Source organism: Rattus rattus, chromosome 8 (assembly GCF_011064425.1).
Source record: "Rattus rattus isolate New Zealand chromosome 8, Rrattus_CSIRO_v1, whole genome shotgun sequence".
Lineage (NCBI taxonomy): Eukaryota > Metazoa > Chordata > Mammalia > Rodentia > Muridae > Rattus > Rattus rattus.
In genome coordinates this window covers 62,296,914-62,312,119 of record NC_046161.1, presented here as the reverse complement: position 1 = coordinate 62,312,119, position 15,206 = coordinate 62,296,914, and the positions used below count along the sequence as shown (strand labels likewise).

The window sequence follows — 15,206 nt, the reverse complement described above, 5'->3', positions numbered from 1 at the left end:
TCTAGCCCATCAATGCACTAGAATTCTTCAAATAATCTTGTTTGGACAAATGATTCCTTTTATAAAACAGTACTCTGCCCCTGATTTGATTAACTCCCTCTGTTTCTGGATGAAGAAAACTTAATGGAGTCAGAGCAGCTTCTGCTCCATCACAGAACATGAGGTCACACCTCACTAAAAACATTTGCTTGCTGGAGTTTTACAAAGAATATGCTTAAATCTAAAAGCCTAATTTTACTTCCTCAAATTCTCCACCTCTTCGTTCTCCTATTTCTAATGTTTGTTAAGATACAGACATCTTCAGGACAGACAGGTAAGTTCTCAAGTTCTCCTAACCTTTCTCCATCTTGACTCTCCCCAGGGCAGTCTGTCTTGATGGAATCTGTATTTCTTTTGCAATGTTTTCTGGACTCTGAGGCATAGCTTTGATGAAGAAATCAGCCACTGTCATCAGAAACTCCACACTGGCGCACACGTACAGCTTGTCAAGGACAGCATCGATCTGGCTTCCATTTTTATCTTGGCTATAACTCACATCAATCATAGAACTGTTGCCGTCTTGGTCATTCTTTTTGTCAATCATCCTGAAAAACAAGCATGTCATTCATTATCTGGCCCTCCTCAGAGTAAAACAATAAAGGAATCAAAATGTTTCCTTGCATCTTAATCATCTTCCTTTCACCTTTCTGCTGCTAAGCTGAATAGAAATACAACAGTGTTAATTGGAACCTAATCACCCAATTAGCAACCAAGACACAGCTGCCTAATCTTCAAAGAAAGACTCATGTGATTAAGCATTATGGGATATTCTGTAATTATAATGCAGTTCCAGGAAAAGCAAGGACTACTGAAAATGATCTTGAGCAATTAGCAATGCATGAATGCAGTCCCTCAGTGTGTAACACGACCTCTTTATTCTACTAAATAAGCCTTCCCTGAAGGTATCTATATAAAACGATTGCCCTATAAAATGTATTCCCCTAGTGCTCACTGCAACCCAAACCAACAAGTGTTGATCAGGACCTACAACGATGGTTACTACACATCCTCACACGTGCTAGAGAGATTAGGCTACCAAACGAGATGATTTCATCAATCAGTCACAATTGTGTAAAGAACTGTGAACAGATACCCTGGACACGAAATTTATAACCAGAAAACCTGGTCATGAGACAGCACACTTTCCTTATGTGTTCAATTCTCTGAAAAACACAACATTCAGCAGAATCCAGAAAATAGTCAATTGTCCCCAAGTTTAAATAGCAACATAGTCTTTCCTACACAAAAAAAGTACAAAATATGACACACAACTTGAGAAATTAAATTTCATACCAGACTGATACAAGTTCATTTTTCCAAAATGGGTTGATAATATGGTGATACTACAGAGTATATTCCTGCTGAAAAATTAAAGAAATTCTGTAGAATTGTTTTAAATGACAAAGTGAACAAGAAAACAAAGGGATGCATGAATTTAAGGATTCTAAAACAATAATGATAATTCTGCCTACTGGTAATAATCTGGAAAAATATGTTACCAACCCATATGGATTTAACCACACAAACTCCTTTGGTTCTCATTGCTAAGCTGGCATTTTGTTTTATTAATTCCCCTTTCATTTAAAGTTTGAGGCAGAGGAATCAGAGAGGGCCCTTTGTCTTCTTGCAACTGACTTCTGAGACTACAAGGAAAGGCTAGACTCTCCTGAGTATCCCACTCCTCACAATGGCAGGCAGGCTGGCATCCACCTGTAACTCTGCACGGCAAACTCTGATCTGACAAACCTGGATGTCGCTCTCTCGATTCCTTCTCGGAGATCATCAAGAGTGCACGTCTTAAGTTTAAGGCTGACATTCATAGACCCATCCTTGAACATCTTCCCAGCAGAAGCCATCAGGTGTAGTGTGAGCTCACCCAGACGGAAACTGTCATTATGAAATGAAAGCCTGGACTCCTGTAATACGTTTGTCAAGCAAAGGAATACAAAACCTTTAAATAATACATGAATTCATTTAAGCACATTCCTTAACTCAAAGCTTGAAAGTTAACAAAGTTTCTAAGTGCAGAACCACTTAAACGAAACTGAGTACACAAACATAGGTGAATACATGTGTGTGCTAAGGCATCTGTCTGCACACTGGGCACACTGGGCACTACTCAACATGTGTACTGATCCCAGACAGTACAGTGAAAGCGAGGCGCTGTGGATGGTAGTATACTGACAGAATGCTTTTAACTTATAAACACTGACACACAAACTTGTGTAACTACTGACAGAAATGGTCTGTTACACAGCTGATGCCTGTAATGCAGACATTTCCAATCAATCCCCCATACAGATGATCTGGCACAAGTGTTTTCTAGATAAAGTGAGGATCGTGTAGTATAACATTCGATGCTTCTAAGCAAAATGAGACGCTCTAAGTGGCTCCATGAGAATCACCGAGGACACAAACTGTGCATTGCCTAGTACAGAAAAAGAAGCCACTGCACTACACGTGTGAGCTAAAACACGAAGTCTGAAATAAAGGAGTGAGAATGACAGGAAAGAGGGGATACTCGCCAAAAGAAAAGTGACAGTGTGCAGGGTCTGAATGAGTAAGGTTAAAGAAAGAAGCCAAAAACAGCAGCAGCATCTTAAGGCTGGATCAACAGACAACTGTCCTTAAGCGAGAGTGTGTGTAACCTTCACTGTCTGCCAGGAAAGGCATTTGCTGAGGCTTGCATGAACAGCATGGGCTAGAGACTTAGGCAGCTCAGTGCATAAGTGACAGATATTATCATAAAGCTCAACTGTAGAAATATATAAACATTGTATGACTTCTAGAAAATAAAGTGCAATTAGCATATAAATGCACATGAACATGGTTATGAAATCTATAATAAATATAGATGATGGGTATCTATATGATATATAGGAATTGACATAACTAATTTATAAAATAAAAAATACTTATTATAAGATATTGTGCAGTGCAAAGCAGCTTTCTAAAGTACTTGGGTCTAATATATGAATGTTTATCTATCACTGACTGAGACATAGTCACGAGAGGCTCCAAAGACAGTGTTAAATTATTCATCATAACAGTGATGACTACTGATGCATTAAATTAAACACATGGCCTGTCGGTCAAATGTAAAACTTCTCTGTTAGTGATGGAGAGAATGCATTTGTGGCTGTGTTCCTGAAAGAGAGAAACCCTATACAGCTTTCCTCAGCCCGGCAGGATTAGAAACACAGCAGCCTACGGACACAGGCACATTTTTAGGTCAAACAGTGGTTTGTAGATGCCCTGAGATTTATTAATACTTAGAACGAAAATTGCCAACATTCAAAAGCTGAATGCTCTCAGGAGCAAAGGATGTACCTGTGGGAGCAGCAATGCCCTCCTTACCTGGCAGCCATCACTGTTGTAGAGGACGATGGAAAGAGAGTCAAAGTGGAAATCAAACTGAAGAGTGACAGTCTGGTCCCCGGGGGGCTTCGGCTCTGCCAGATCTTGTTCTGATGGTTCAAACATGAGTAAGAAAATCACAGAGCTGAGAGGATAAATTATTATTCTAAATTTACACCATATTTAAGTAACTCTCCAGACAATAAAAATGGCAACGACTGATCACTATATATTTAGTAAAGGGCAAAGTGTCAGAGGTAGACTACAGAAAAAATAATGATCTTATAAATAATATCAAGACAACTTTTTGAAACATCCCTTCAAAATAACACTAGTGCCTGCAGTCTGCAATAACCATGGCACATCCATACATTCGTCCTAACTGGTTCAGTCACGCTCACGACATTATGAAACTGAATATACAGTGAAGTCAGATGCTGCCTAGGCTGAGAGGCTGGCCAAGGTCTTCTGTGGGCTAAGAGGACGCTCCACGATCTTTCCTGCATCTTGGAACAGAATATAGCACACTAGCAGCACTGGGGCACATCACAATGGGAACCGTTGGAATGCTGACATGAAGGACTCCAGAAGTAACTTCATTTCCTTCCTATCTTTAGACAGGCAGGATACACAGAAAAGGTCCTGCTTCCGTGCTCTGATATAGCAACTCTATAGTCCTTCCAGAGTCTTGGGGCCATTCTTTAGGAAAGTCACCTCAAATTACTGGAAAAGAAAGGCTTTGCAGAATGGAAAAAACCTGGGGCTTGGGCTCCATGGTTGCAGAAAAGAATTTCTGTTCCAACCTTCATTGTATTTGCAGTTTGCATCTGAACACATTTATATTTTCCCAGGTGTTAACCAGAAAGTGAGAACCAGAATCACAAATCTGATCACAGCTAAATCCAACAAGACCATTACTTGCCAAAGTTTGCTCATCTCCAGTGTCCTGTCTAACTTAATGACAGTCTACTTATCTAGCATCTGTCCACACCCAATACAACCCAGACTCAATGAGTCTGGTCCTATCTGTTTAAACCAAAAACTTCTTTCACACACTCTTAGAATCCCAAAGCAGGCCTAGCCTAAATTACAGACGCAATGCTGATGTCATAAATGTAATCACTGATAGCAGCTTCAGCAGTTACCTCGATGCCCTGAGTTTCATAAAGCACACAGAGCAGTCTAGAGGTGTTCATGGACACGAAGGGCCTTTTATCCTGCTTTAGTTGTGGAAACATCACACATTCACTCTCTCATAAAAACATCCTAGCCACGCCAATGGCTTTAAATAATGGAAAGTGTAGAGTACACCTGTAATTCTAGCACCCAGGGACTCAATCAGCAGAACCATCACAGGCTTGAGGCCATCTTGGTTATACAGTGAGAGTCTTCCTCAAAAACAATTAGAAAAGAAATATTACTGAAATTATATTCCCTATACCACTTTAAATGGCTGGATTTAGAGGCCACAGAGCTCTTTGGACATTTAACTTAATAATTCAAAACTGTCCTGCACACTCACAGCATGATTCTCCACTAAGGCCAGGCATAAAGCTGCTACTGTAAGAGAATACCTTCCTTCCTCACCTTCCTTCCTCATGATCCAGTCAGCATACCAAGACCCTTTCTCTCTAAAATATTCTGACATCTTATCCACTGTCTGCCTGCTTTGAGTTTTCCCTCAGTGTAGACCACCTCAGTGCCCTGGTAAATTTAGCTTCCATACTCACTATGCAGGCAATAACAACTGACCCTCCCCTCACCATAGACAGCACATACAACCTCCCCTGGGCACTTCAGTAGGCAGCCCCAACTCTAGCAGGCCTTCCACAGTAAACACTAGGAAGAGTCGATCCTTCCACAGTTCCACAGCACACTGTGCTAGGGAGCTAACAGAAAAATCCGCATCAGCTTTTACCTTTAAGACAGTCAGGCCCACTCCGAGTATCTCTCTTCACTCTTGCAGCCTCCTGTGCAAACTGTGTAGGGCTTGGTTGTGAAGAAGCTTCCCCAAGGTTTTCTAGCAAAATTTTCATTAAAACTGTCAAGTCATCTTGACTGAGAGCAACCTGAAAACCATCAATAATTTGTTTATGTAATGCAAGAAAAAACATAGTATTATGCCTTCATAGTTTCATAAATGAATAATTCATTTTTTTTTTTTTTGAGAGAGAAGCCCCGTGTGGAGACTACAGCATCAGTAGAGACATGTGCCTCCAGTGTAGCCAGATTCTCTGGAAGCCAATGCCCTTCCTCCCTGACCTGGGACCACACCATCCTTTCCTGGACCTCACTCCAGTTCCCATCCTGCCCCTCCCTCATTTCACCCAGCACCAGTGCCTTCCCTGGTCTGCTTCCCTCCAAGCTCAATTCAGAGAGGTATTCGGTTTCTGATGTCTGCCAGAACTGAGATGTTCTCTTGCTCGGTAGCTCTGTTCCCAGCACAAACACAACTGGGTAGACACAAAGTATCTGTTTATCTTAGCAACTCTTATAATCACATCTAATCCAACCACTGAGTACTTTCTAAAGCCGCGGTGCATACCAGGAAGGCAGCATCTCCCTTTTACTGCTACAAAAAGGTGAGACAAAAAGAAAGAACAAAAACTCAAGACAGATCTGTACCAGCTCTATGCCTTTAAGTCTGTGTGAGCCGAGTTTCTCAGCTTCTCTAATGCAAGTCTTTTTTATCTTTGGGACATGAATCATAGCACCTTTCTTGGGCAGAGCTGAACTGCATGAAGCAGCCAGACTGAACGAGACAGCCAAAGGCCGTTACGATCCATTAATTCAAGCTTTGCTTTGAAGCTTCTCATCCTTCTCCTTGGGCAGCCCTCCCTCCCCACAGCACACACAGCAGTCCGTATAAAACACACGCGTGCATACTCTCCAAGCACTGTCTCGCTTCCTGCCTATAAGATGATGAGGGAACAGGAAGCACCAGGTAATAGCCAAGAACCTTTTGCTTATCCCAAGCCCAGTCTTCTGATAACAAGTGTGGTATCCCCTTTAAAACTTCCTTGGGTGTCCATTCCTACTTGTGATGTCACCCAAGATGACAGATCTGCCTGCGGACTAGCCAACCTGAGAGACTGCATCACCTATTGGGTGGCCCTTCCATACATCTGGAGGACAACACTGAGAGGTGACCCCAAGGTTTCTAAGAACTGTCCAAGTGATCTCCTGGAAACACACTGCTGGGGTCATCTACTGATATCCTTCCTAGCTTAAGGCTTCAGAAACCCAAACAGACCCAAACTACAGCTCTGAAAATACTGCTGCTTCCCAAATAGATGCACATGCCGGCTCAAGTAACGAGCAGTAATGAGTAATGGCCAGTGTACGCTGTAATACTAGCCGAGCTGTTTGCCTCCAGACATGCAAGTCATGCCCCAATAACACATCCCTAACCTAGAAGAATACTTTTCTTTTGAATATAGTACCTGAGCCTCACTTTTAACTCTCTGACAATTCACTACATGAGAAATTAAACAGATTTTCTAAATCAAGAAAGATATATTCAGTAGATCCCCTCTGGCCAGATCCTGGTTTTAGCAAATGCCTAATGAAAGTGGAATAAAGGACAGTGTGGAACAAGGACCCCCCCACTGCTGGTTTTCAGACATACCAGGAATTGCGCTGTGAGCAAGGCAAGCCTCCCCAGCACTTCCCACAGTTTACACACTCACCTGCATAGGCTTAAGTTTTCCTGTTATCTCCATGCCTGGAATCTGTGTGTACCATGCTGCTGACAAATTCCGCTGAATGGACAACAGCATGTTCACTGGCTTTAAGATCTCAATGTCGTGCTGCGGTGAGTCAGCCTGTAAAACCGTTCTGAAAGAAAAACAGGGATTTTTTTTTTTTATAAATATCTATGCACTTTTAAATTTACTTAAAGCAAGGACGGCCATGCTCCAAATGCTTTTATAACACTCCTAAACACTTAAAAGCTATGATCAGAATTAATTTAGAACATGTGTCTAGATCACATTTATATGCAGAGCTATTAGCAACAATAAACTCAGATAAACTTTGAATCAGGTCTGAAGAGTGTCTACTGTCACCAAGACAATGCTATGTAAACGAAGGCTATATCTTACCAAAACTGAAGCCTAAGAAACTCACTGTGCATTCAAAGCCTTGACGTGGCATTGTTATTTCTCCAAACTCAAGGAGAAAAACGAATCAACTCTACAAGTTACTGACTGAATTACAAGAGCCATCTCTAGTCTGTCTACCATAACCCTTCACGTGACCGGGTAGGGACTGTCCCTCGATGGCACCGAGGCCTTTCCGCTGTGACCATGGACTCTGGAAAGCATCACTGAGAACTAAATCCAACAAGGCTTAGGGTGAGCATCTCAAACTGTACTGCAGTCAGGAGGGTCTCTCCCACTAAGGCTTAGGGTGAGCGTCTCAAACTGTACTGCAGTCAGGAGGGTCTCTCCCACTAAGGCTTAGGGTGAGCATCTCAAACTGTACCGCAGTCAGGAGGGTCTCTCCCACTAAGCAAAAGAAACAGCTGTGTGGAACTCAGGAAAACAAAAACGAATGTTGCTGAGCACACTAGAGTTCACCATCTTGACATGGGCTCTCATTATGCTGACTAAGCTCATCTCAAACCTGTGAGCTCATGCCCTGCTCACCTCAGCATTCTGAATAGGTGGGAACAGAGGCATGTGGAGCAATCCCACTCCTCATTAGGAAATTTTAAGAATGAAAAGAATAACCGTACTATAAAATTAAGACAAAACACAGGCCCTATAAAGCACACTGCTATTAACCACTGTCCAGAAAGCAGCAGTCAAAGTCTCCTGATTGGAATAAACAAAGAGTGAGAATTATAAGTCATCCCAGTAATTACTGCAGGTGAAAAAGAATGTATGACAATGCACAGAAATGAACAAACAGCTCAACGACACGCATGTACCTGGACAGCTTCAGCTGAGTAAGCTGGATGCTCATCTTGTCAGCTACCGGGGGAAGAGAGAGCTGCTCTACAGAAACCAAGCTAAACTTATTCTCAACCCTGATCAATCCCAGATCAGCTATAATGACATTAGGTGACACGGAAGACTGGGGAATAGTGATGACGGGTGCTTTCAAATCGATGTCCATCAGAAGCCGGAAGCTCTTCTGGGCCAGGTCCTTCACACTGGATGCAGCTCTCTCTGCAGCCTGGACTGTGGCTGTGCTCAAGGCTTCCTTGGCAGCTTGGAAATTGTTGAGGAAGCTCTGTTAGAAGAAAATGACAGGTGGACTGTTAGGAGAGAATAGCAGGTAGACACAGTCCCCCAAGGAAATGAAAGGGAAACTCAACGAAGAGGGCACAAGAGAGAAATGTGGTTTATGACTTAAACACCACTTTCCTCATAACCAGGCACCTTAAACTGGAATTACATGAAAAGGATGTTGGACAGCACTCTATCCTAATGCAGACTCTACTCTGTACTTTCAGGTTGCAAGAACAGAACTTATTCACGGCAACAAAGGCCTTAACAGCTTACTCATGAATGTTTTTGTAATGTACTAGCGATATGCAAATATGGTTGCTTATCATCTTGCAATCATTAACTAGAATCAAAAGTTATCTGTGGTTAAGATACACTCCATTTCAACTGAAAATAAAGTATTTTCCAAATAAAGAGTCTAAAAACAATGTCCTTGCATGTATCCATTAATCATACAGAGTGACTTTATCTCTCTCACTACCCCAAGAAAAACACATTTTAAAAACACAAATGTGATGGTTTAAGTATAAATGGTTGACCAGTAAGCTCATGAACTGGGTTTAAACTCTTCAGACCAAGATTTATAATGACTCAGTAAAAAGAAGAATTCTGTGCTTTGTTTATCACAAATATAGTCAAAACTCTAGGTTTCAATATTTGTTTTTCAACTACATGATGATGACTTTTGGGCATTCTATCAAAGAATAATATTGAAAAGCCCTAAATTACAATATTAAATCATACAAACAATAAGATATATAAAAATAATAGCTGAGTATCACACCTTAAGTTCTCAGCACCTGAGAGGTAGAGGCAGGAGGATTAGGAATTCAAATCATCATAGGCTACACAGTGAACTTGAAGCCAGTCTGGGCTTCATGAGATCCTGTGTACTGAAAAACAAGTACTAAAAAACAAACAATACATACATGTGTATGTGTACAGACATAAATAAAAATAAAATACCAAAAAGTACTTTAAAAGCACTATGAAAATGTTAGAGAATGGTAGATTTTACGTTCAAAACAATGATCAAAGCTTCCATTTTGGGGCCAGCAACATGACTCAACTGAAAAGGTGTTCACTGCCCAAGCCTGGCAATGTGGATTTGATCCCTGGAACCCATGAAAGATAAAAGGAGAACACCAACTCCACAACGTTGTCCTCTGGCTGGCAAACGGTATGCTGTGGCATGCATGCCCACACACATCTTACATGTGTACACATACTCATAAGTAATTTTAAGAATTAACGCCCGTTTGCCTTCCCAGCATTTAAAAGATTTACTTAATTAGAACTTTCTGTCAGTGTTCAGGTGTTTGCACAGCCCTTCACTGTGGTCTGAATCTTAAATGCTCGTCAAGGAACCTGTGCTGAGGACTAAGCTTCCAGGCTGTGCACCACTGACAACACCTGCACCGTGCCCATTAGATAGGAGGGCCTGATGGGAGGAAGCGTAACCACTGGGAGCATGCTCTATATGGGGACACTGGGACCTGGCCTCATCTCTCCTCTCTGATCCCCAGCAGCCAAGGTGGCCAGCCCTGTCCTGCACACACCCTCCTTCAGAATGATCTCCCTCGTCACAAACACCAAAACAAGGGAGCCGAGCAATGGAGAAAAACCTCTTAATCTTTAAGTCCAAATAAGTCTTTTCCTGTTTTGAGCTATTTTATCTCAGGCCTTCTTGTCACAGTCATGGGCGGCTAACGAACATGTCCTAGTAGTGAAAATTTAACTATCTAGGTTCAGGTACATAGCCATAAAATTTTTACTTCAGTGAGAAATAAAAACAAGTAGAGATGAACTTACCAAGAGAGACATGAAGAATTTATGAACATAGACAATCTGGATACAGCCCACTTTGAGACTAAGTCTGCCATCCACTTTAGACATATCTCCATAATTCTCTCCTTCTGTGGCGTCTGGATACAGACTCATCTGGAACCGGAAGACTTCATCTCCCAAAATAGAGACGGCCTGACATTACAAGGCAATCAGTTATTATGTCAGAGCTACATAACCCTGCTCTCCAGACCCTCGGAACACTTCCTGACCACAGTAGCCTAACAGGTGAAAAAGCCACATGGAAATTCAACCTTCCACATCAGCCAATGCTCTCCATTTCTGTCACCTCATTACCACAGTACTGACCCACCACAGAATCCAAATCGTGACACATAACCTCCCATGTTTGGCCGCAGCCTAATATGCCCACCAACATGTCAGACAAATAACAAATGTATAGTGGCATCTGGTCCCTGAAAGCCACAATTCAATGGAGAAATCAGTCTTGTGATTACCTTTTTGTGAATGGACAGTGAATCAACATTCATAACTATGATATTCTTAAGTCTGGCAAACACATCAGTCTGCTTCGCCTTCATAGAAACAGAGGCATCCATTCCTATGGAAGAGACACTGTTTACAGACACATCCTTTTTCGTAAGTAAGCTTAAATGCACTAACATACAACTGAAATACAAGATGAAATTACTATTGAATACGTTAACACAACCACCTCCCATGTACATGGTATTTAAAAAAGGTTGAAGCACTTTTAAGTCAGCATACTCCTCACACATAATAGCTGAAGAAATTTAAAAATAAAACCAAAAGGTTTTAAATAAATTAGTGACGTATTCTCTGAAAACATTATGCTATATGTCGGTTCGACCACACTCACTCGGGGAGACTTAGTATTTTCTAATGTACTTCATAAACATGTGCTTTTAAAGCTGAAATAAATGAGTATTGCCTTGTGGCTAAGAATTCAACTGCAGGGACAAAAATGGAGATGAACATGAGAGAGAGGAGGTCCAATGACAAGCCCAAATTGGGATCCAGCTCAAGGGGACTGTTACTGATGTGGTGTGCGGACACACAGGAGCCTAGCATGGCTGCCCTCTGAGAGGCCCAACAAGCAGCTAAAAGAGTCAGATGCAAATACTAGCACCCAACCAATGGATGGAAGCTGGGGACCCCTGTGGCTGAATTGGGGAAAAGCTGAGGAGGGCAGCCCCATGGGAAGACCAGCAATCTCAATTGACCTGGATGCCTGAGATCTCTCAGACACTGAGCCATTAATCAGGCAGCATACACCATCTGATATGAGGCCCCCGACACATATACAGCATAGGACTGCCTGGTCTAGTCTCAGTGAGGGAAGATGCACCTAACCCTCGAGAAACTTGGAACCACAGGGAGTAGGGAGGCTGGGTGGGGTGGCCGTGGGAGGTGGAGACATCCTCTTTGAGAAAGGGGGTAGGGGTGGAGGAGGAGGTATTAGATGGGGGAGGTCTGGGGGAGGGGCAGATCAGGAAGGGGTAAAATCTAGACTATAAAAAAGGGTTAAAGAATAAAAATAAATAATTTTTTTCAAAAGATACAGTATAAAAGTCAAAGTAATAAATCACTCCTCCTCACAGGAAACTGCCTATAGCTAAGACTTGGTAGTGTTTGCTGAATACTGTTGACGTTTCAATCCTCTGAAACTGCTTATGACATCTGATGCATTTGTTCGTTCACAAATAAATGTTCAAATATCCTTAACTGGGACGTAAGGAAGAGAAAGTTAAGTTAAACTGCTCAAGAGTTGCCTATGGTTAGCTTCTCAGAACTTACTGTCTGACCTGAGGATGAAGTCTCAACTCAAAAGAAGTTTAAAATGTCTTTTATAAATTAATTTTGCTAAGTTATATATGCTCAAAATGCGAGGGAAAAGAAGAATAATGACTTATTTTTACCCTGTGAAAGTTCCTATGATACTCGCCTAAGTTTAAAGTTCTCTTATTCTGAAAAGGGAACCACAATAAAAACCTTAAGCCTCGGGTGTATTCTGAAAATTTTTAAATGGATAGTGAATATCTCAAGTCAGGAATAAATCATAACAAGTTTCAAAGTACATTTGTTCAAAGCTTGCATATATTTTCAATAAAAATTAATCCGGCCATCTTTCCAAAGTACTCTGTTAAAATAAATACTAACCATGTATTTTAATTTCTGCTATGTTACTCTTCTGATCACAAATGAAGATGTTAAAGGCATTTAGTTCAGCTGTGACCTTCAAATCAAACACATCACCCTCAGAAGAGCTGGGCACTGAAGAACAATGGAAACCAGAGGTCAGTGTGGCACGATGCACAAAGATGAGAAAACACAGTATAGCTTACCAATAAAAATCACAGAATGTACAAGTAGAACCACTGAGGTCCCTGCTAAGGCAACATAAATGTGGATTTTGCCACTCATATGAAACCTCAGTCTGGGCTATTTAGCAAGATGTTATTTCCAAACAACCAAATAAATTAAAAAAAAAAAAAATCACAACTGAATGGGTTTAGTTTTCTGTGTAGGTCCTTACTCATTTATTTAGAGTATGCTTCCCCATGACTCTGTCTTACATGCAGGAAACAGAACTTTCCTATAAACAAAAAGCATGGGGGTCTCTCAATTTTTAATCCTAATATTACAGGCTGTTTGCTATCTCAATATCTGATGCAGGATAAAGAAGCCATAAAGTCAAGTTGTGTAAAACCAGAGAGCCGCTCAGCTGGGCTAATGCTGCTTGGACATTGAATGCTGCTTGAACACTGGCCTTGTATTCACTCAGATGAGCTATGAATGGTGTGTGCATGTTACCAAGAGATGAGATTTCTAAGAAAACTTTCTCTTAAAGATCTTAGCTTGTTAAGCACATTATGAAAAATAGTTACGAAGCTTTCCCATTCAGGAGGCTGAGGCTGGAAGATCAAGAGTTTGAGGCCAGCTTGGGGTACACAGCAAGATGCTGTCAAAATAACAAAGATGCTAAAATTTTGCTTTTAACAACATTTTTTTATGGTTTTAAAAGTTCAGATCCTTGTATCAGATTGAAGAGCACTAAAAGTTTTATACTTAAGATATCAATAATATAGATATAATTCAAGTTGGGCACAATCAGAAATTAATACAATTTAAAAAATAATTAAATGTTTGAATCAAAAATCAAGCACATGTTCTTCATTCATTCAGTATTTTATATCCAACATTTCAGAATACAAGTAACATAGACCAAGTTCTATGTGCGACTGAAACAGAGAAGAGATCGGAGTTCCTTTGGTGCCCACAAAGGCCTCTCAACTGCTGTACCCAGCAGCACTGACTGCAGAGGCCTCTGTGGCTGAACATGGCAGTCACCATATTTTTAACTTCTTACCTTCTCACTGTTACTAGGCAGAAGGCTGAAAGACACGTCGATGCTAAGAACCTACAATCTATCTCATGTAAGGGACAGAGAGTGAAGCCACTGACGTTCATCAAGGTCTTGACATTTATCCTAGCAGCAAATACGAGTTATTCTATGAGAATACATAGGAGAGACTGATACCAGCTTTGACGGCAAGACTTCTGGATCCCCCCACAAGTGGCTTCAGCTCAGATTCCTTCTCAGAGGAGGAAGAGTCAGAGGATGGAACAGCAGATGACAAAAAATCCATGAGGGAAAGCAAAGCTTCCAAATGAAGCACCAAGTCCAAGGACGAAAATGAAACCTAGGACAATGAACACCAGAGGCAAGAACTTCAGGGATGTTCACACCACTGTGGGATCTGACACACCATTGGGGATATGGTCATGCCACTGAGGGTCAGTACACCACTGAGGGGACAGTGAGCATGTCAACGGGGTCAAAGTCACACCACTGGGTTGAGTTTGAGCATCTGTAACTAACACAAGAATAGTTCAATCCTTTCTAAACAATTAAGAATGAATTGCTAGTATCATTTTAATCTTTTTCATTACTATTATACTGTCAATCCTTACCAGGCAATAAACCAATGCTCTGCCTACTCCCAGTGCAGACATTAATTCTAACCTCAACCAAGCTTGAAGGTCTTAAATGAATACACAGGAGTATCCTACACTGACTACATATGCCCGAATGGACTATGTGTGTCTATTCTAGGCTGCACTATCCTCGCCCTTAGTCTTACTCTAATCCTAGAGCCAACATAAAATTCAAATGCTCAGTACAGCCAGCAACATCAGGTCAAATAACTATGCTACATTAAACAAAATTCCCTACAAATAGAAAGTATTTATATATTCCAGATATAATTACTAACTCACATTTTAAAATAATCTTTTCAGAAACAAGTTTTGACAAGACCTTACTTCAACTCTATGTGCACTAATTTTACATCTATTACTACTGCCCCCAATTCTAATTTTATATCGTACATCTTACAAGTGGAAGCGGCAATGAGCTCCACTGAATCTCAAACCTAGACTTAAGATGAATTACAAAGGACTTACCTTCAGCTTCTGTTTGGTGTTATCATGAATTGTCTGAAAGTCTGGGCCATCACTGTCTGCCTATAAGCAATTGATAATTAAACCACTGAGTTAAAAACACTAAAATTTCACACGTTGAAAACACGCGTATTTTACAATGGAAGTATGCTATTAAGAACCAACAAGGATGTTCCTTATAGGCAAATAAGAATATGCCCCCAAAACTGACCACATAAATATGCCCAACATACTGTAGATGCAAATCTCAGGTTCCTATTCAACTCCAGAGGAGATGTCAGTGCA

At 41.1% G+C, this 15,206-nt stretch overlaps 1 protein-coding gene across 2 annotated transcripts in view; it reads right to left on the bottom strand.

Annotated features, from left to right (window-relative positions):
* Vps13c (vacuolar protein sorting 13 homolog C) overlaps window positions 1-15,206 on the bottom strand; it is a 152,171-nt gene that overhangs the window by 50,119 nt on the left and 86,846 nt on the right. For both annotated transcript variants that reach the window (XM_032910561.1, XM_032910562.1), the window contains 11 exons: window positions 14,925-14,984; window positions 13,999-14,161; window positions 12,618-12,731; window positions 10,934-11,037; window positions 10,443-10,610; window positions 8,330-8,634; window positions 7,086-7,233; window positions 5,315-5,465; window positions 3,397-3,506; window positions 1,786-1,955; window positions 337-584 (listed from right to left, as the gene is read on the bottom strand). In XM_032910561.1, the coding sequence (XP_032766452.1) occupies window positions 337-584; window positions 1,786-1,955; window positions 3,397-3,506; window positions 5,315-5,465; window positions 7,086-7,233; window positions 8,330-8,634; window positions 10,443-10,610; window positions 10,934-11,037; window positions 12,618-12,731; window positions 13,999-14,161; window positions 14,925-14,984 (1,741 nt within the window). The remainder of the gene's footprint in view (window positions 1-336; window positions 585-1,785; window positions 1,956-3,396; window positions 3,507-5,314; window positions 5,466-7,085; window positions 7,234-8,329; window positions 8,635-10,442; window positions 10,611-10,933; window positions 11,038-12,617; window positions 12,732-13,998; window positions 14,162-14,924; window positions 14,985-15,206) is intronic.